Source organism: Epinephelus fuscoguttatus, linkage group LG9 (genome assembly GCF_011397635.1).
Source record: "Epinephelus fuscoguttatus linkage group LG9, E.fuscoguttatus.final_Chr_v1".
NCBI lineage: Eukaryota > Metazoa > Chordata > Actinopteri > Perciformes > Serranidae > Epinephelus > Epinephelus fuscoguttatus.
In genome coordinates, this window is record NC_064760.1 from 20,743,328 (window position 1) to 20,764,392 (window position 21,065).

Sequence of the window (21,065 nt, forward strand, 5' to 3'; positions counted from 1 at the left end):
CTCAAAACAATAGTAAGCGGAAGTGAGCAGCGCTACAAAAATAAAAGCTTCTACCGCCATCTTGTGGTCACCATGAGAATGTTTATTTAGTGTCAGCCCTCAGACCTGTCGAAAATATGTTAAACCAGACTGGTTATCCTTGCTTAACTTGTTGTACAGCCACAAACAATAGTATGAACTATTACTAAATGATGCAATATTTAATATTAAATAATAAAGGTGTTTATTTGTTTTTATTTAAGGGTTTAAGGCAAATTTAACTAATATAAATCGCTTTTTAAACTTTTTCTATTTTATAACTGTCTTAAGGAAACATCTGGTGTCACACCCAAACGTTGACAAGAACTGTGTATTTGTTCAATTAAAGGTTAAATAGATATCTTTATCACCAGCACATTTACAACATGCACTGCTGCCCTACTTTAAACTGCAAAAATATTCTACTTCACAGCCTTCCATAAACTCTTCCAAGACAAACAAGGACACGCTCAGATTTCTGTTCTTGTGGGCTCATCATCGCTCTCAGGATGTTCTTCCACCTGTGAAAGTAATGACGCGGTGTAAAATTGAGGATTATTGAGGTGTTGCTATAGTAACCGGTTGGTGTCAGTGAACAACAAACATCCCACTCACCTGGGCTGAGTAGCACCTGCCCCTGGGAGTGAATTTCCATGATGTCACCCTCCTCAGTGATTCACGGAGGGAGGCTGACAGGTTGTGAGTGTCACGCACCTGACAAACACATACATTATGGATGCACATCTGACTTCTGTCACACGATCAACACGCATACATGTATATAAGTGTGTTTACAGTGTCGCACATAACATCTTTGCCAGTGTTAAATTATGAGAGTTGTTGAAGTGAATGACTCTTTTATTTTAGAATGAACTGTATCTGCAGGGACTATAACTATATCTTTTCACACCTTCATCCTGTTCAGACAGGCGTTTCTGAAGTCCATGTTACTGCTGCAGCTCACAATACTGATGGACGAACTGAGAATCACCTCAGCAGATGAACGCAGCTTCTCCTGGTCCTTAACAGCCAAACATACACTATTAGGCCCATTAAGATATTTTCATTAACATACTGATTATTTTTTCCAATTAACTGATTAATCGTTTGATTTATAAAATGTCAGAAAATAATGGACAATGACCATTAAAATCTCCCAAAGCCCAGAGGTGACATCTTCAAATTCAACAACAGCCCAACGTGCAAATGTGTAACATCTTTAGGGCTGCAGCTGATAATTATTCTCACTGTTGATTATTTTCTTGTTTTATCATTTCATTATTTGGTTTATAAAATGTCAGAAAATGGTGAAAAATGTCAATCAGTGTTTCCCAAAGCTCAATATGACATCCTCAAATGTCTTGTTTTGTCCATGACCCAAAGATATTTAGTTATATTTAATGTACTATTCTATAAAATATATAATCAACTTTTAAAATTGTTAAATTAAATTAAATTAATAATTCATTATTAACTACCTAATGCTACTAACACCAATAATATAAAAATGTAAATTATAAAATTAACATTAAAGAGTGATTAAAAAAAAACTTTCATCTCCAGTGTGTATGTGTGTGTCAGACTTGCCTTTTTTCTGTAATTTTGGGCTTTCAGCGTGTTCTGCAGCTCGGTCTGCACGGCTGATGTGACTGCCCGCCTGTTGTTGCTCAGAATATCCTCCAGGTAGCGCTCTATCAGCACCTCTGTGGCTGTGGGAGGATCAAAGACACAGAAAAAAAAATGAGAAAGACCAACTTTAGTGCAGTGCATTGTGATTAGACATGCAGCTGTCTCTCACCCATCATATCAGAGAGCTGGCAGGTGAAGGGGTCACTGTGCTGCAGGGACAGGAAAAGCAGGAGACCCTGCTGCACTGCTTCTTGCTCTGGGTCCTCACTGTTTTCTTGCTCTACTGTGTACACAGTGCCTCCGCTGTGCACAAGATCTGCAGAGAGGATGTTACAACATGTTTTGCGGAGTAAAAAAATGAGAGAATATGGGAGGAAAACATGATCATTAGTGACGATATTCAGTCTAAATGATAAACACACTGCAGGTCTACACTGGTACAGCTGTGGGGATCAACAATCCCAACATGTGCGTAATATCAGGGTAATGGAAGACGCACCTTGGGGTTGAGCAACTAATTGTTACATTTGGTTTTACAGCTCTAGCTTTAAAACCTGAGTTCCCTTTAGTTTAACAAGCTAACAGATGTTTACAAAATCTTTTCTTGGGTGTAAAACAACAACAATTCTGAGGTATGGATCCTCTTCTCTCAAAATACCAGTGCAGACTGTGTTATGGCTCCTTTTTCTGTTTACATTCTGTACTGTGAATGAGTAAGCTGCTTGTGATTTCCGATGCCTGTGGTTTTACTCGTGGTTGTGATTCATTGTTTAATCTACAAGGACATGAAACGCTTATTATGCAAGGGCAGTTTCTGAGAAATCAGCTATGGAAATCAGCCATTTTTTAAGTAATACCAAGATTATTAACGGATGATTAAGCTACATTCCAGACAAAGTGTCCCTTCCCACTGAACCAATTTAGACCTAATCAGCTCACTCACACATGTTTTAGAATAATCCTAGCTTTAGCCTCGTCTTTAATTAACTTCACCGCCTGCCCGACAGAAAATCTCTAGTTACTGCAGGACTAAATTAAGGCCTAGATTAAACATTGAAGAAGGCAGAATTACATTTAGAAAGGCTGACTGTCTGGACACACAAGGAGTAGATGGTGTTTTTCAATGAAGACCAACCACCTGGTTGTCAAGTACATTCAATCATTGTCACGAGAACCATTTCCAAACCGTATTTGTAGGTACAAAGAAAATGCTCCTAAGAATTATGGTTGTGTCTGCAGTTGAAAAATTAATTTTGGAAAGGAGGTGTTATGTCGCCTGGATAGTCTTTTTTAAAAAACATATCAGATAAAACACTAATGTTGATCACCCCTGCAAAATTTTAGACTTTCTCCTCTTTTTTAATATTAAACTTTTCCACTTTTTCAAACTCTTATATCCGTCTATGCTCTCTTCAAAGCCACCAAACTCCTTTGACAGTAATAGTAATTTAACCTTGCAGAACACAGGAGCTACTGTTTTACCACTGCCTCAATCACTTACTTAGTTTGTGTTATTGGGTGTCTTTGGTGAATCTGAACTAACCCTTTAAAACACCAAAGTCACACAATAACACAAACAAACTAACCGATTGAGAAAGCGGTAGACCAGCAGGCAGTGTGCTCTGCAAGGTAAAATTTCCGTTTTTGCCAAAGGAATCTGGTGGCTTTGAAGAGAGCATAGATAATGGCTCCAGCTCCCCGTCAGAAAGGGAAGTCTGATGGCAAGGTAAAGTGGTAAAAATATTCTATATATGGCATCAATTTTAAATGTGTTTTTTTTTTTAACAAGTTCTTCTTTTGGGTGACTAAAATAAGTTTTGCTGACACTGTCATCCACAGCAGTACACACATAAAGTATTTCTTTATAAGGCATGATAAAATGTTGGCAGCTACACCCACTTAGTTAAAGTCGGGGTGACATCACAGTCCAAGGAAAATATGACCAATATTAACACTGATTTCTGGTAAAAGAGAGGAGCGTCCAGTGTCGAACTTTAACACGTTGTAAACCCTTTCTCCACCCCAAAATCTCTGTGAGAATGTTTTGCACAGTGACTTCACAACACCTCTTGCATCATAACTAACTGTACGCAATAACAATAAGACACTAAAGAAGATTAGTTGCATGTGAATGAATTCACAGGAGACAAATTTAAGTCATGCAATGACAATCATTTCACTGCTGAAGCCCAAAATTGCAGCGTTGGAGCCTTTTCTCCGTGTCACTCTGAGGTTTTTGTTATTGTATTCTGTGTGTGTGTTCTTCTTCTACTTCTATTGTTCGGTGTGGTTTCATTCATATAATTCAAATCAGGGGCCTCTGTGATCCATTAAAGTTTTTATAGGCAGCTGCAGGCCAGGGCTGCGTGCTCATTCTCTAATAAATAAACCCAGGTGGTTGAAATTAGTCTGGTTCATTTCAGGCCTCATAAAATGTTTCCGAAATTCTGCCTTTTAAGACAGGATGAACTGTCCGGGGCTTTTATTTTTACCCTGTTAAGGAGAAAAGGTTCTCACAGTTCCTCTAGGAAATGACCTAAACTGGCCATCAGTATGTTTTGTTCTTATCAGTGACTGTTGTCTACCTTTGGAGGACAAGCAGTGAAGACCGTGCAGGCCAAGTTCCTGACAGTCCAAATGAGAAGGGAGGTTCTGGAAGAAGGTGGAGGGCCCTGTGAAAGGGACATTACTGGGGCCGCATACCAACACCTAGACACATGTGAAGTCAAGGAAGACTAATCCAAATCAGATGCCCGAACAACTAAGTCAACACAAAGGAGCAGCAGTTATACTGATTTCCGCCCAAGATGTCTGATTTCATTGTTTTGATCATTAAAGCTTATGACCTTGAGGTTTCCGTTTGTAGATTGCGGTTTGGTTTGTAACTTTCTGAACCAACAGTCACACCCATTTTATGTCATGACTGGCTGGCTGTGCGGACTGCGGAGTAAGAGAGTAAGGTGGTTTTTAACCGTAGCTCCCTTTTTTACATACAACTATTTTAGTTTTATGTGAACAACCAAGTGCAACCCTATGAACGCCTTCCAGGAGAGACTGACTGAGAATGTGCACCGTCATCCCCATATCTAAACAACACTGCGTCTCCGCCCTCTCTATGACAAACAGCTTTTCCCTGGGCATTCGTGTTTAGCTGTTTGGAACAACTATTAACACTGTTGATTACAAATGTGGTCGGACAACATGTCTTTCAAGCTAGTTCTTTTCAACACAACACAACCCTGGTAAGACTGTTGACGATGTATTGTTGACGACAATACTCTCTTCTGTGTACTGTGAAATTGTATTATAATACTTATATTGTAAATTACAAATGCATTATTCTAATTGTACTTTTTATGGCCTCTCATGTGGAGAGTGAAGTTTTAGTTGTTAAAAGTACTTGAACTCAGTGAACTCACTTCCAGTGTGGGAGCAATGCACCATTTTCCAGCACAGCGCCATGGCCTCAGATTGGAGGTGCTGACCTTCCCATCTGCCTCCACAATACAAACCATCCCAGTGCGCACTGGAAATGATGGTCTGGCTGAACCAAACCATCTATAAAAATAACTCGGCCACGCCTAGAGGTCCTGTCCATGAAAACCACACACAAACTTAAAATAAAACATAAAATCAGCAAAGGATATCTGAATGTGAGTAAGCTGTGTTGCCAGATTAGGGTACTGCAGCACACAGGGGCTCAGGAGTGTAACAAGCTGGATGCTGAGCTCCCCGAACAGGCCCTGGTCCATGACTTCAGGTGGGATGCTGAGTGGCAATCTGCCTCCGAGGACAGGGTGTCCTCCCTGACACCAGCATCCTTTCTTCACACACTCTGGAGGCCTTTGAACCCAAGAAGACAAAATCACTTTCTATAAACAACAGTGAACATACCTCCATCCATCCATCCATCTGTTTTCATCTCCTTATCCGGGGCCAGGTCGCGGGGGCAGCAGGCCGAGCAAAGCACCACGTCCCTCTCCCCAGCAACGCTTTCCCCTTCCTCCTGGGGGACCTCAAGGCATTCCCAGGCCAGATGAGATATGTAATCCCTCCAGTGTGTTCTGGGTCTGCCCTGGGGCCTCCTACCAGCTGGAGGTGCCCAGGACGCATCCTGATCAGATGCCCAACCACCTCAACAGATTTGGAGGTGCTAAACACCTGTACATTTATTTTCAACATCTTTGTGTTGCATTAATAGATGAGGAAAAGATTATTTTGTTTACACATCTGCTACTAAGAGAATTGAGACAACACTGATCCACACAAACAACCACACCTTAAATAATATCAAAAACAACATTACTGACCTTGCACTAGAGGTGACATCCAAGATCAGTGCTGGTTGGTTTGCCCATGAAACTTTACTCGTCATCTTCACTCTGCAGGAATATGAACGATGATGTTAGCACATCATAAAAACAGAAGGCAGAAGAGGCCTGGCTAGAGTATTAAGTTTTTGTGTTTGTTATTATGTTGTAACTCATAAAGCCACAAACAGCCACTAGTAAAATCAGATCTATTGCTGTGAGGGAAATGATCACTTTTTATTTTTAAGTAAATTTGTAATACACACTTTACGAGACAAAATAGATCAGTTCTGTGTAATACAGAGTGAATGAATTAACCAATACATTGAGTGTGTCAAATGTATACAGAAGCTAAACATAATCCAAAAACACAACTTAGTTAAGCAAAAGAGTTTCATCATGAAATAATCCAACAGATGAGAAATGTGCTTGACCTCCAAGAAAAGTAAATCTTTGAGCTTAAACTGGAAAGCTGGTAGTCATACCTAAAGTCTCGCTGAAAGATCTGCTGACTGAATTTGAATTTAAGTTGGATTTTGATCTGTGGAAATAAAGGGCAGTCAAATTTTGCTACTTAATTTACCACTATCCTGTAGGTACATGTCAGAGGGAAACAGATCCTACCTTAGCGTTAGCCAAACTGAACGCATGTAAGAACGTTTCTATACGAGCGCACCACTCTGGACTGAAAAGTCTTTCATCTTTCATCTGTGTAATGCAAAGATATAGACAGAGATTATATGTCATCCACAGGCTCACCGTGATCATCTATCAGTAATCACATTGGAAGTAGAAGGAAATATACTAAACTAAAAGTGTAGCATTAATCATTGACATCTGAGTAAGCTTTGTCCAGCTACTACAATCAGTAAAGTGATTCCACCCAAATATCTTGTGCTTAATAAAAAGAAAATACTCAGGCTCTAATATTAGTCCTTATAGTGCAGGAGACTATTGTTTGTACCTGAAAAGACAGGAGTATTTTGAGGGAACCATACAGGTCGGTGAAGGCACCCAGCTCTTCAGGGTCAGGCAAAGGACACGGCCATGAAGAGGGGAACATGCTCTCCTTCAAGTCTCTGAGGACTAATGTAGTAAAAGACGGTGATGAAGTGTATAAAAGCTTAAGAGTTGTGTACATATCAAGTGTGTGTGTACATACCAGGTTGGAGTGCTTTCATTTTAATCCCTGTACACCAGGGACCAGCAGCTGCAACTGCACCACAGATGCGAACACTGTTAAAACACTTTCTGTACATTGCATGCTTTATATCCTAGAAATCACAGCTGCTGTCACTTCCCTTTTTATCTATAACCTAGGTTTTTCAAGCAATCAAGTGCGAGCTGAAATTAGTCAAAATAAATGCCTACTGGTGTGACTAATTCATTCATTCATCTTCTAACCGCTTCATCCTCTTGAGGGTCGCGGGGGGGCTGGAGCCTATCCCAGGTACATCAGGCGAGAGGCAAGGTACACCCTGGACAGGTCGCCAGACTATCGCAGGGCTGACACATAGAGACAAACAACCGTTCATGCTCACATTCACACCTATGGACAATTTAGAGTTACCAATTAACCTAGTCCCCAATCTGCATGTCTTTGGACTGTGGGAGGAAGCCGGAGTGCCCGGAGAGAACCCACGCTGACACGGGGAGAACATGCAAACTCAGCACAGAAGGGCTCCCACGCCCGGGATCGAACCGGCAACCCTCTTGCTGTGAGGCGAGAGTGCTAACCACCACACCACCGTGCCGCCCTGTGACTAATTCATTTTTTAAAATTATTTTATTGTGGTGATCTGTTCTGTTTTCGTACTGGATGGATATCTGTATCCTTTCCATATTGATGGTTACCAGTGTTAGCTTTTGTTGTTTACCAGTGTTTGCTATTTTTATTGAAACAGCCTAAAATGTATGACACTGCTATTGCAAGTGGTGGAATGTAACGGAGTACATTTACTCAAGTACAATTTCAATATTCTTGTTCTTTACTTGAGTATATAATGCTACTTAATACTTCTGCTCCACTACATCTCAGAGGCAAATATTGTACTTCTTACTCCACTACATTTATTTGACACTTATAAGGTATGCATGATAATATTGGTACATCATTGGGATTGGCCAATATCGATTTTAAAATAAACTAAAAGAACTGGCCAACATGCTTTCTCCTACTTTGCACAATGTATGAATATTACATACATTGAAAAGCACTGTATTTCATGTCTCTGCTAGTGGGCCATCACAATAAAAGTATGCATGTATAATATAACATTAATTTCACTACAGAAGAGACTTGATGATCACTTAATTAAGGGAGGGAAAAAGTTGATATATCAATATCAGAACCGTTAGTTCTGTCAGTCAAATGAGTTGTTACATACTGGCATATTGGATATTGGCAAAAAATCCAACATTGTGAATCCCTAACACTTATAGTTACTGAACTCATAATAAAACATTGATGAACTACAACATAAAATATTCTTACATGTATTTCTTTAAGATAAACACAGAATAATGTAATATTCTAAATTAATATAACACATTTCCCCCCTTTACTCACCAATTACTGCACACACATGTAGACATACTAACAAAGACTAAGAGCACTAACACTCCTAAAGCCATTCTGCATACTGAGTACTTTTACTTTTGATACTCTAAGTACATTTTGCTGATAATGCTTCTCTACTTTAACTTCAGTAACATTTTGAAAAGGGTTGGAAATGAACTTCTGAACCAAAATAAACCATCTGCCACTGTGGCTGGTGGTCTACAAAATCTACCAGCAACTCAACAGATTAACATTGTTTTGTAGGCTGGTGAGTGAAGTAAATCCAGCAGCCATTTTCATATTTTACCAGAATATGGCTGGTGGCTGGCGCTAATTTCCAATCCTTTTTGAATTCAGGACTTTTACTTTTAATATTTGTTTTACTGTGGCATTTCTATACTGACTAAAGTAGAGGGTTTTAATACTTCTTCCACCTATGACAGTTGCAACTATCTACAACCTGGTAGTATACAGGTGCTTGTGAATAAGGCAGCTCAATGTATCAGTGTTTTAATGCCTTTTTTCCACTTAACAGTTATTTAACTATATTTTACAAGTAAATTTAAATAGTGGTAATCAAATGTATACTATATTCCTGTTAGAATTGCTGCTCAAGCACACTTGGCCTCAAATTTGATACTTCTATTTGACAAAATGGGGTACCCCACTGTTAGGCACTTAAATGCCACTGGTAGTTCATACTCATGAGGCAGTTCAGATTATGAGACCATGATGTGGTGGTTTTAAACTTACCAGTGCAGTTTGTACTTTGAACAGACGCTTCTGTTTCAGTCCACAAAAGCACCAAAAGTCCTCCTGTAGTCTTAAAGCAAGGGTGTTGTCTGTGCTTACCAAAAAGCATGACCAACCGCAACACCTGCAGTCATAATTAAAAACACGAACTCTTACTTTAGCTAATGCTAGCTTAAACTATAACCTGTTAGCTAGCTAGCTTCAACCCTTTGATAACCAGTTCTTATTTTATCAATAATGACGAGTAGAGACAAACTGTCAATAAGACAATATTTTAACCATATAAACTTTATGTTTCTAGCTAGAACAACTCTAATTTACATTACCTGCTGTATTTCTTTGAGCATCTTTAGCTGACTGAAGCAGTTTAACTGCCAGGCACGCGCTGAGTAGCACGCGCTGGTGGTTAGATTGCGCGCGTGCCTGGCCCACTCATGTAGGCACAGTATATCTCCCTGTCAAACAATATACAAATTTCTACACACTTTAAATAACAGCCAGCAGAGATGTTAAATCTGTAAAATAACTGGTAATACCTTACAAGTAAAACGAGGACAATACAGTAGATAAATCAACAACACATTTGTAGAATTTACCATGACGTTTCCCATTGTTATAGAGTTCCTGAAAGCAGCACAGGACCATAGTCAGGAATTTCAAAATGCTGAGGTCATAAACCCATAAACTCCAAAAGCCAAACTTTGTTAATGTTTCTTGCACAACTTCTTCCCCTCTAATGTAATGGTGTCAAGATTTGCTGACTTAGATGAACAATACAGATTTTGCAACAATGAACCTGATCTGTTTGTTCAGTCTGTTCAGTTTTGGACACATTGGGAACATATGTTTTTAGAAACACTGGTCACTCTGTAAAGTTCAAATTCAGAGATGGTATTTTTTTTTTTTTTTTTTTTGAAAGTTGTTAATTCATTGAATTTGCATGATCATCAACAGCATGAAGGGTTCTGAGAGCTGTGAACGAACACAAAGCAGCAGGCCCAGATGGGGTACTGGGCAAAGTACCGCGGAACTGCCCATTGGTTCGACATCCCATTGTTCCGACCATATTAAACTCACTGTTCCGAAGTCCGTTCCGAAATCATCTTGATGCCCTGTGGTTAAGGTCTGGTTATAAGTTTAGGCACAAAAACCACTTGGTTAGGGTCAGGAAAAGATCATGGTGTGGGTTAAAATGAAAAAGAAAGTGACAAACATATAAGCCGTGAGCCTGCTCCGCCTCAAGCCGGTCGCAGCACACCATACGCCCGCCGCGAGCCGTTCAGCACCGCGGACAGTCGGACTAATGGGATGTCGAACCAATGGGCTGTCGAACCAATGACATGGACCCAAGTACTGAAGACCTGCGCTGACCAGCTGTCAGGGGCCCTAACAAGGATCTTTAACATCTCCCTGAAACAGGCCACTGTTCCATTGTGCCTGAAAACAGCCACCATCGTTCCTGTGCCCAAGAAAGCCTCCAGAAGCAGCCTTAATGACTACAGACCAGTGGCACTGACCTCTGTGGTCATGAAGTACTTTGAGAGGCTCGTCCTGCCCCACCTCAAGTCCTGCCTCCCCCAGAACTTCGACCAACACCAGTTTGCCTATAAGGCAAACAGGTCAACAGCAGATTCCATAGCCACCGTCCTCCACACTGCTGTGGGCCACACAGAGGGGTTGGGGAACTATGTCAGGATGCTGTTTGTTGATTTTAGTTCGGCATTCAACACCATATTGCCGAACATCCTCTTCCAGAAGCTAACTGACCTGGGATTCCCGCCCCTCACCTGTGATTGGATAAACAGCTTCCTGATGGACCGGCCACAGACAGTGAGGTTTGGGACCCTAACATCCACCACTCGGACACTGAGCACAGGTTCGCCTCAGGGCTGTGTGCTAAGCCCTTTCCTGTATGCTCTATACACATATGACTGTGCCCCCCTCCACCACTCTAACACCATTGTCAAATTCGCGGACGACACAACAGTGGTGGGCCTCATCTCTGGCGGTGGTGAGACAGTATACAGGGAGGAGGTCCAGAGGCTCGCAGCCTGGTGCTCAGCGAATAACCTCCTGCTGAATGCCAGCAAAACCGTGGAGATGGTGATGGACTGGAGGAGGAAGAGACCTGACCCTGCCCCACTACAGATAGAGGGCATCTGTGTGGAGAGAGTCTCCTCTTTTAAATTTCTTGGGGTGCATGGATGTGCACCTACTGCTTCTACTGTTCCACCATACAAAGTGTGCTTTAACATGTGAATAACAAGAAAAGTATATTGACCACCTATCATTGTAATCTGCTTTCTTGTTGCCATTTTTCTCCTACTTAAATGCTTGTTTCTGCTTGTTTGTTTTATCTTTGATATTTGTCCATTTCAGTCTGTCAATTCTTTTCTTTTCTTTTTTTTACAATTGCTATGATGTCTGACTTTGTATAAATCACTGCTCTTAATAAAGTTGGAATAAAATAAAATTAAATAAAAACTGTCTAAAAAACTGGGGAAAAAACCCCATTAGGTCCAAAAACCCTTTATTGTGAAATAATAAAAACAACCCTGCACACATGCTACTGCTTTATACTTTCATATTCAATCAGATGTATCCATATTTATTATACTTTAGTTCTTCCTAGATATGGTCTAAAAAATGCTGTGAGTGCTCAGAATCTTTCCTATACTGAGTATGTGTAATCGCAGAATTATGCACCTCTTCTTGTCATTAAACCAAACCAAATTTTAGTAGGACAAAAGGACAAACTCTTACGAGAACATCCACTCACAAGCATTTTCTTGAGCTTTAAACCACGTCTCACAGTCTTCCTCAGCTGACTTTTTGGTGCTGTATCCTGTCTGTACTACATTTGATCACTGACCACTGTGTAAATCTTTGTAGCATGCAAAAAGGAGTTTTTTTTCTCCTGTTATTGCATGTTTAGACATTCATCTCATGCAAATGAGCCCCACAAACACATGTCAATCTGAGTAGATAGCATAATTTACTTTATTTGTATCTATTCAAACATGTTAGTATGTATGAAAACAAAGTATGAAAATAAAACACTATAAAAACATTTTGTCTGTCTAGCTTTCAAAGTGCCTATTTGTATAATGAGAGGCTTCCTTTAGCGGGAATCATTTTCCCTCTTTCGCAGACCACTCCTTGTATCCCCCTGCATAGTTACGTGCACTGAAACAGAAAACAGAGAGACAATAATAAGAAGAAGTGATACATGTAGAGCCAACGCTTGAAGGCAATATTTCTGTGAGTGAACAGAGTACACAAAATTGTTCTCAAGTGTACACAAGTTGTTGATTTGGGCTGTCTGTTTAAAAACAAGACGGGCTGTATGTATGTGCACGTGTGTGTGTGTCCTATATAATGTATAGTAACCAATAACTTATTCACTTCACGTATCCAAGTTCGGAGGCCTTGTTTGTGGCCGTTCCCCCTCGCTTGCCCATCTGGCAGTGAAACACCAGCTCTGGCGCATCCAACGGTGGCTTGGTTACTCCATACTTGGCCTTGAATTCTTCTGGCATCAGTGCAAGAGCAGTCTCTACTGTATCAACTGGATGAATAAAGGCAGGAGGAGGAGAAGGCAGAAAAACATTTCAAGATGAAATAAATGACAGATGATGAACAGATCTTTTCCCCTCTGTGAAAAGGCATTTAAATGAAGCTCACCTGGCATGTGAATGGATCCTGGAATTTGTCCTTTATCAAACTCCTCTTTAGTGCGAACATCAATGAGGAGGAGATTCTGACTCTTTCCCAGAAGAGCTTTCAGATCCTCATAGGAGATCTCCTTGGTGACTGGCAATGAGAGAGAAAACACATTAAAGGCTCTGCTAAGTCTGATAAGCCTTTGTTGAACTCCCAGAAAACTGCAGCATTCACTTTTTTAATTAACACAGGTCAGTCAGATACCAGTTTGACATGAGATTTCATTACTAACCATTCTTTCTCTGGTGTGTGCACCTGCACACTGTGGTACAAGAGTGCATACAGCCTGATAATAATCACACTCATGATGTGGTACAATCAACACTGATGGAACAATATGTAAGTTTCTGCCGCTATGGGGTCTCAATGCTGTCATTGCGGTCAGTTTCTCCTGGTTAGGATTCCTTGAGTGTTCATCATATTTACTGAGAGCCGAATTATCAGCAGATGTCTCCAAATCAAATGGACCAGGTGATTAAAACTGCTAAAAACACTGAATAAAGAAGTTTCACACTAAAAATCAGTGTTTCTCTGACGCTGTTCGGCACAGCAGGGGCTGAAGCCAAATTGCCACTTAGGTTTGCTTAGCTTGTTTCTCTGATAACTTATGATTTAAATGTTCAATGACTAAAATCCTTCATCCGGTTAAAACATATAGTTAAAAAACGAACAAGATTTTAAAAGTAAATTGTAACAATGAGGCTTAAAACTCCATAAAAAGTCCATTTATGACAGCTTCTGGCAGACAACCACAACCCTGATGCATGTGCAAAGGGGACATGACGTGACCAACAGGTGACCAAATCAATAAATTTACAGATTTCTCTGAGTTTGAACATTGTTGAAAATGTTTGGAACCTTGTAAGTACACACCTAAACAAAATACATAACAGTGGTCTAGTTGTTTTCAGACATTTTATGCAAAAAAAAGTTACATAATATATCTTTAAATAGCCTATAGTTTGTTAGTCAGTGTTATTAAATGTCATCATACTTGGTTCCCCCATCAATACCTCACATAAAAAGTATCCCAATAGGTTCCACACAATGGGGTATACAGATTTTGAATTTAGGGAAAAAGTGAGCACTAGTATTAAGCCTTGTACTTGGAAAATATCTTGAGGTATCAGAATCAGTATCAGGAGAACAAAACAGATTAAAGTGCCATTTGGTTTTAATTAGTTGAGAATAGTTGATGTGATGAATAAGGACATCTGGAGCCAGTCTGGGATAAGGAGCTGAATGCCGATTTTTTTTTTTTTTTTTTTTTTTTTTTTAACTCATGATGTCCACCTCCACCTTAAGGGTACATTCCTCTCTAGAAGATTGCTCCCTCATGTTGGCACACATACTTTTTCTTATCAGACCGTGTGTGTGTGTGTGTGTGTGTGTGTGTGTGTTCAAAAATAAGGAGTGAAGGCACAATAACCCCACTGGCCTTTGATGTAACAGGTTATGGTGTGAATACACTCATCATGTTTATTAAATCAGTTTGTTGGGTGTTGCTTGGGTTACAAACTGCCATTCCCTGGAGAGACTTGTAACTTCCGGTTTGAGCACAGTAACACTTTAATTGTGCTGAGTCATTCTGATTATGCATATTAAGAAATGATTAGTAAACATTCATACATTAATCAATTTGTTTACTTATTTAATATTTATCAGCTAGATAATCTGTGCGCGTGACAGTTATCTTAATACAACTAAGCACCCACCGTCAACATTAATCGTTAATATAGCTCCTGTTAATGCCACTTTAACGTTACCTGCGACAGGTACTCACTAACTAGCTAAACGAGTATTAGCTAAATCTTTAGCGCTAACTAACCAACATTAAGAATGTTCTATATCGTTATTAGAGTACAGATAAGCTGCAGTTAGTTAAATGAGTCTTGTTTCAGCGTGAGAGGTAGAAAGAAGGCTCACCCGGACTCGCCATCCTGCTTGTATATGAATGATAACGTCAAACGACTTACTACAATGAAAGACATCTTCCTCATATTGTTTAGTGACACGTCATTGGCTAAGACGCCGAGGGGAGGCGGGACTTAGCTTGAAATTCTCCAGCCGTTAGCCAATCAACGCCCCATAAGCAGAGCTAGTAGACTTTCAAAATAAAAGTCGAAGTTGGACTGTTGTAGGATTGAGATGAAAATACAGACAGCAGACTTAAAATGTTACAGTTAAAAGTCCTGCATTCAAATTTTCACGAAAAGTATTATAAATAAAATATAGTTTAAGTATTTAAAGTACTCCCTAGGCAGAATGGCCCATTTCAGAGCGTTACAATATACTGTATATACATCAACTGAATTAGTATTGATCCATTACCATGTCATTTTAATGTTGTAGCTGGTCGAGGTTGAGCTAATTTTAGCAACTTTATATCCCCCTAAAAAGCTCAGTCTATAAAAATGCATCATATTCTGTAAATTGATGATTTGTTTAATAAGTAAAGTAGGCGATAGTTAAAAGTATTAATAACCTTGTATGTCAAGATTATACTTTCAGTTCCTTATGATTTCCTTATTTCCTTGAGAGAGAATCTAAAGTGTGAATGAGGTGGAATAAAGGAACTGAAATCAATAAGCTAAAGTCGTTGTAGTAGTAGTTACAGCATCAAAACACAGAAACCAAAATAAAGAACTTGGTACAATACCAGACAAAAATAGGCATGGGAACAAGGATCCATAGTGGTATTAAGGATGAGATATAAGAGATTTAAGGTTTTTTTTTTACCCTTTTGACAGAAGACAAGAAAGGTTTGTTGAGACTGGTGGTAAGATTTAAAACAAATTCCCATCTAAAATGAACTTGAGAAGTATAAGATAACACAAAATGAAATTACTGAAATAAAGATAAACCACTTTAATACTTTCCAGAACCACGTACAGATGGATAACAGAGTTAAAATATGAATAAATGAGAATGCCAGTGTTCCCATACAGCCTATAAAGGGTCAATGACTGGTGATGAGGGTTAAAATGATGACAATCATATGGTCTGGCCTCTGCAGTCACCGCACCTCAACCTATACCAACATATACGGGGCATTTTAGGCCAATGGTTCAATTGTCCCTCCAATGAAGCTGCAGAGACTTGATCCTAAGGGACATTAAAGCTGTTCTTTTTCATTAAATTGTCACCCTGCTGTAGGTTATAAAATGTAGGCCTGTGTAAAACCTTTCAGATAAAAGCAAACACTCAGCCAAGCCATTTTACAAATGTTTTTATTAAAAATATCTTTTAGTTTATTACAAAAGTCAGTACCTAGAAATTAATATTTACAATGAAATTCGGCCATGATAAGATTAAAAAACACTACAACAGACCTAAAAAGGTTAAATTTGCCAGCAAATAAACCTGTAGTTCTACCACAAAATCACAGAATGACTCATTTGTTAGTGTTATTCAATGAACACCAATCCTCTATCCCCAAGTATGTTTACATATTCCTTTAAACAGGAGTGTAAACAAGTTCTTTGTTCTGTAATCAATGACAACACCACCCCAGAACTGTTTGTCTCTTGGTCATGATTACACCGTTGCTGTGCCCCCTGTGTCCAGGGGCCTGTTCAGTGTAAGTGGGATGGATTGTCTGTGCTGATGTGGATCACAGAGTCCCCTCTGTGCTGTAAGAAGGGTTCCCAAGTCCATCAGCAGAGTCTCTTTTTGCCTTTTTACGCATTTGATGCATCCAGATGATCACAGCTCCGATGATGAGGAGCAGAAGGAGGGCGACTCCTCCTCCGATAATCCCAGCCAGCAGTTTATGGTCAGAAGATTCAGGAGGGTCATAGCGTTTACAGGAGAATTCTGATGGGGGGCTCTGTCCTGCATTGTTCACCGCTGCCACACACACCTTGGTCCCAGCTTCCAAAGATTCGAGCAAACCTCGTCGTGAAACGTCCATAAACTGCAGGGGTTCACGTCCTTCTATCACCACTCTGTACGCGGTCACCACAGAAGATGGAGCACACCACTGGACCTCTATCTTCCCTCTGTCACCCCCTTCACTGACTGGCAGCAGCCCTTGAATACGTGGTGCATGAGGAGGCTCATCAGCCCTGCTGACCCCGGGACAGAGGCACTTAGTCCTTTCTGAAATCTGGTCGCAGGGCTCTTGATTCTCTGAGCAGGGGTTGAATTGGCAGAACTGGGGTGCCTGAAGAAGGACAGTTTTCTTCACGGAGTTCACCACCTCAGTAGAGGGCATGCGTGTGTGAAAGAAGTCATCATCATCGTCATCATAGTCATCGTCTGAGCCCATAGCAGTGTATTTGATCTGCCGGTGAGTGTCAGGAGGGGAAGTAGAGGCGGCATGAGTGGAGAGGTGGGAGTGGAGGAGAGGCGAGGCTCCCAGGAAAAGGAGAAGCACAGCAAGGTTCCTGAACAGTGACATCATCTCTATGGACAGAAATGACAAAAGATGAGAATGAATTCTAAAGAATATTAGTCATTGCAAACACAGAAAAAGGATATAGATGGATCACTGGCACAGTATGTGTATCCATGCAGTTGTAGAGAGGACATACATCTTCACTGGTCTATTAATTTCTTTTAACCTCATATCTTAAAGGCCTAGTGTGCAGGATCTAAGGGGATATATTGGCAGGAATGGAATATAATATTATTAGTAAATTTTTTAGTGTATAATCACCTGAAAATTAGAATCTTCATGTTTTTGTCACCTTGGAATGATGTTTATATCTACATAAAGAGCAGTCCGCATCCAAGGAGTCTGCTATGTTGGATTGTTATGTTTCTACAGTAGCCCAGAACGGACACACCAAACACTGGCTCCAGATAGGGCCCTTTTTGTGGTTGCATCGGCCACTCTAGCTGGCAGCCCTTCCGTGCCAAACGGCATCGAAACTGCCTCATTCAGTGTTTTTACCAATTTAAATCACCAGATCCACTTGTTTTGGAGAGAAGGACACCTCTGCGGCTAACTCTGCTCTCTATAAAAAACTCCGTCTGACTCTTTCAGCTTTGATATCAGCTTTTACTATTTTACTATCAGCTCTAATTTTGACCAAAAACACACCGACTGCTTCATCGACAATACACACATCAGAATATGTGTTCAGGGGCCTGAATCATGAGTTACATTTGATAAAGCCTGTCTCTCTATGAGTTATTAGGCTCCACTGAACATGACGCACAGCTGCTTACATTAGAAGATCAGACGAAACACTGATTTTTAACACAAAACTGCCTCATTCAGTGTTTTGTCCGGTTTAAATCACCAATTCCAGTTGTTTTGGAGAGGAGGAGACCTCCGCAAATAATTCTGCTCCCCAAAGACCTCCTGAATGCCTGGATCTTAAGTTATCAGAGAACAAAAGTAAGCACAAATAAGCAGGTGCTGGTGGCCCGCAAAACACGTTGACTGCTTCGTCGACAACACACACATCAGAATTATCTGTTCAAGGGCCTGAATCATGAGTTACGTTCAACAGAGTTAGTTTCTCTATGAGTTATCGGGCTCCACTGAACCTGACACACAGCTGCTGACATAAGACGATTAGAAGAAACATGTAATTTTGATATAAAACTGCTAAATTCAGTGTTTTTACCAGTTTAATCACCTGGTCTGTTTGTTTTGGAGAGGAAGAGACCTGAAGATATCTTAATGGGGAGTGCACCCTTGGTACCTTGGAGAAGGTTCAGCTGTTTGTAATTTGCATTCCTCACTGCCAGATGCCACTCAATCCTACACACTGCTCCTTTAAGATAAAACCTTCAATTTCTCATAATTTCCTTATTTGCTTCAGAAGAAATGTAAAGTGTGGATGAGGAGCAATAAAGGAACTGAAATCAAGAAGCTAAAGTCATAGTAGTCGACGTAATAACTGCGTCAAAACACAGAAATGGAAATACAGAACTTGGTTACAATAGCAGACAAAAATAAACAAGGCAACAGGGATCCACAGTTATACTAAGGATAAGAGATATGAGACTTAAAGATATTTTCCCCTTGTGACAGAAGACAAGAAAGGTTTGCTGAGCCTGACGTATATCAAACTTCTTTGTCTTGTTGACTGAGAGGCTACTCGACCAAAGTTTACAGCTTGGAAATGAATCTGTGTATAATCAAACATTTGCGGTGTTTTAGTTTCCATCCTGTAAACAGCCTTAGATAAATAAATGCTGAGTGCTGGAAGAAAGAAATACAACTATTGGGGTGACCCAATCAGCATTTCCACTGTCTCCTGGCGCCAAGAGTTCTGTGGGAACCCAGAGCTGGAGCACATATGGATTTTCACTTGACACAGCAGTACTGTTCGAACATCTGTTCTCGTGACTTAAATGACTAAAACTCTAAAGGTAAACACCAAACCAGTCCAGTGTTTTGCCTGTAGTCAGCACATATCAGAATAGTCATAATAGTGACTGGAAATAAAGTGTAAGAAATGGTTTACTGTACCTGCTTGATGGTGGTGGATACTTAAAGTCTTCTGTACTCTGTCTCTCTTGTTCTGTCTCTGTCTTCTCTCACAGCGTACTCACTACAGCCCTCAGCTCTCACACTGTCTTAAGCTGTTTCTCTCAGACTCTCCCCTCCTCCTCAACACCCCCTCATTTTCTCCCCTCGGTGCCTCTCCCTCCCCCTGTACTCTTTCGTGCTCTGCCTCGCTCCTCTGTCTTTTTTCACATCTCGGCACCCTCTCTTTCCCAACTTCCAACCAGTTGCTCTTTTATATTTCTTTGTTTGGAATTTTTGAGAGAATGCGTGTCGGCACAGTGAATGTGGGGTTGGTGGGGGGGGCATGTGCCCGGGTGTTGCTCAGCATATTAATTTGCTGGGCAGTAGCAGGAGGCAGGCTTGTGCTTGTTGCAGTATGTGTTTGCTTAACAATCCGTAGGTGCAGCAGCCTGTTTTTGATTACCTTTAAAACTTCCTGCATACTCTGCAGGTGTCCTCGTGGAAACCAACAGGACATAAGGTCACTTCAGTGTGTTTATGTGTGCCTGTCAGAGTGGGGGGTGAAGAATGCATGCATGTGTATTTATAATAGACCCCCTCCACATCTTCTGTGGTCCCCGTTGTGACAAGCTGGCTGCAGGGGAACGATAAAAGCTCTCCCTGCTCTCCTCCTTTTATGGGGTAGAGCTGGCAAAGAGGCTGAGTTCTTTCTTCTTCCAAATGCCCGCATTGTACTGATGAGGGGAAATCTACCCGGGCAGGAGCCTCCTTATTTCCCAACCTCAGAACTCGAATGACTTACTCAAGCTACACCAGTAAACATCCTGTTGACATCTGCTTTGCCTTGCAATAAATGGTTTCATTTAAATTTGAGTCTGTTTATTATTAAGTGCGTTGTGCATTTACAAGGAATTTCTGGAGGAGCAAAACCAACAACGTAAAGAAAACCGCAGTTAAGAGAGGTTGTGAGAGTATGCACTTGCATGTACAAATCAACTTTTCTTGTTCATATAAAGACAAAGTTATTTAATAAAATGTTCACAAGAAAAGGGCTGAAACAATAAATCCCTGGGAGATGAATAAACACTGAAGACAGATTTAAATGTATGGCCACTTTAATTGTTCAGCAGGGACAAGATTTATGTATTACTATTTCTGCATTAAATTTTTGGGGAGAGAATTTGGTGTTCAGAATGATGTATGAATATTGTGTGTTCAGTTCTATGCATGAATTAGTTATACATGTACATGCTAAAGATTAATAGAAGTGGGACAAAGTTGCTAGTAAGTTTTTGTACTCCTAAACTTTGAATTTCGAGTCCTAAACAAGTCAAATGCATTCTTCACTAAATGTAACAGCATTTCAAAAACAAAGTAATAACATATTACATTTACTAACACTGTGAATGCTTTTTAATATTTGTTAAAACACGTTTGTTATAATAAGTTTGACTGAACTTAATCATAAAAAAGTAGTGCTGACATGACACTTTCATCACACACAGCACTGTTAACCAGCAGCACAACAGAAATTGATTTTGTATGTTTCTGTCCATATAATGTCTACAACTTTCTCTTCCCAAATTTGAAAGACATTTTCTGTCTATTTTTCCCTTAGTGTGTTACTGTATGCTGTTGCATG

The 21,065-nt window shown here is 40.2% G+C and overlaps 3 protein-coding genes across 3 annotated transcripts; all 3 read right to left on the reverse strand.

The window, feature by feature from the left end:
- Window positions 1-61: 61 nt before the first annotated feature.
- zgc:195212 (DUF4554 domain-containing protein) lies at window positions 62-10,801 on the reverse strand. The gene is made up of 15 exons (XM_049586504.1): window positions 10,788-10,801; window positions 9,597-9,725; window positions 9,271-9,394; window positions 7,120-7,173; window positions 6,922-7,043; window positions 6,582-6,665; window positions 6,443-6,498; window positions 5,958-6,029; window positions 5,295-5,490; window positions 4,233-4,356; window positions 1,817-1,963; window positions 1,606-1,727; window positions 929-1,039; window positions 634-732; window positions 62-539 (listed from the first exon to the last, which is right to left on the reverse strand). Exons 1-15 carry the CDS (start codon window positions 10,797-10,799, stop codon window positions 489-491), a joined length of 1,503 nt encoding a protein of 500 aa, XP_049442461.1. The 5' UTR covers window positions 10,800-10,801; the 3' UTR covers window positions 62-488.
- A 1,445-nt stretch (window positions 10,802-12,246) lies between these two features.
- tstd1 (thiosulfate sulfurtransferase like domain containing 1) lies at window positions 12,247-15,000 on the reverse strand. The gene is made up of 4 exons (XM_049585674.1): window positions 14,920-15,000; window positions 12,955-13,083; window positions 12,676-12,838; window positions 12,247-12,456 (listed from the first exon to the last, which is right to left on the reverse strand). The coding sequence occupies exons 1-4, from the start codon at window positions 14,930-14,932 to the stop codon at window positions 12,402-12,404; spliced, it is 360 nt and encodes a 119-aa protein (XP_049441631.1). The 5' UTR covers window positions 14,933-15,000; the 3' UTR covers window positions 12,247-12,401.
- Window positions 15,001-16,206: 1,206 nt separating this feature from the next.
- On the reverse strand, window positions 16,207-19,575 carry si:ch1073-303k11.2 (LRRN4 C-terminal-like protein). Its single transcript, XM_049586369.1, has 2 exons — window positions 19,424-19,575; window positions 16,207-17,400 (listed from the first exon to the last, which is right to left on the reverse strand). Exon 2 carries the CDS (start codon window positions 17,396-17,398, stop codon window positions 16,607-16,609), a length of 792 nt encoding a protein of 263 aa, XP_049442326.1. The 5' UTR covers window positions 17,399-17,400; window positions 19,424-19,575; the 3' UTR covers window positions 16,207-16,606.
- Window positions 19,576-21,065: the final 1,490 nt, after the last annotated feature.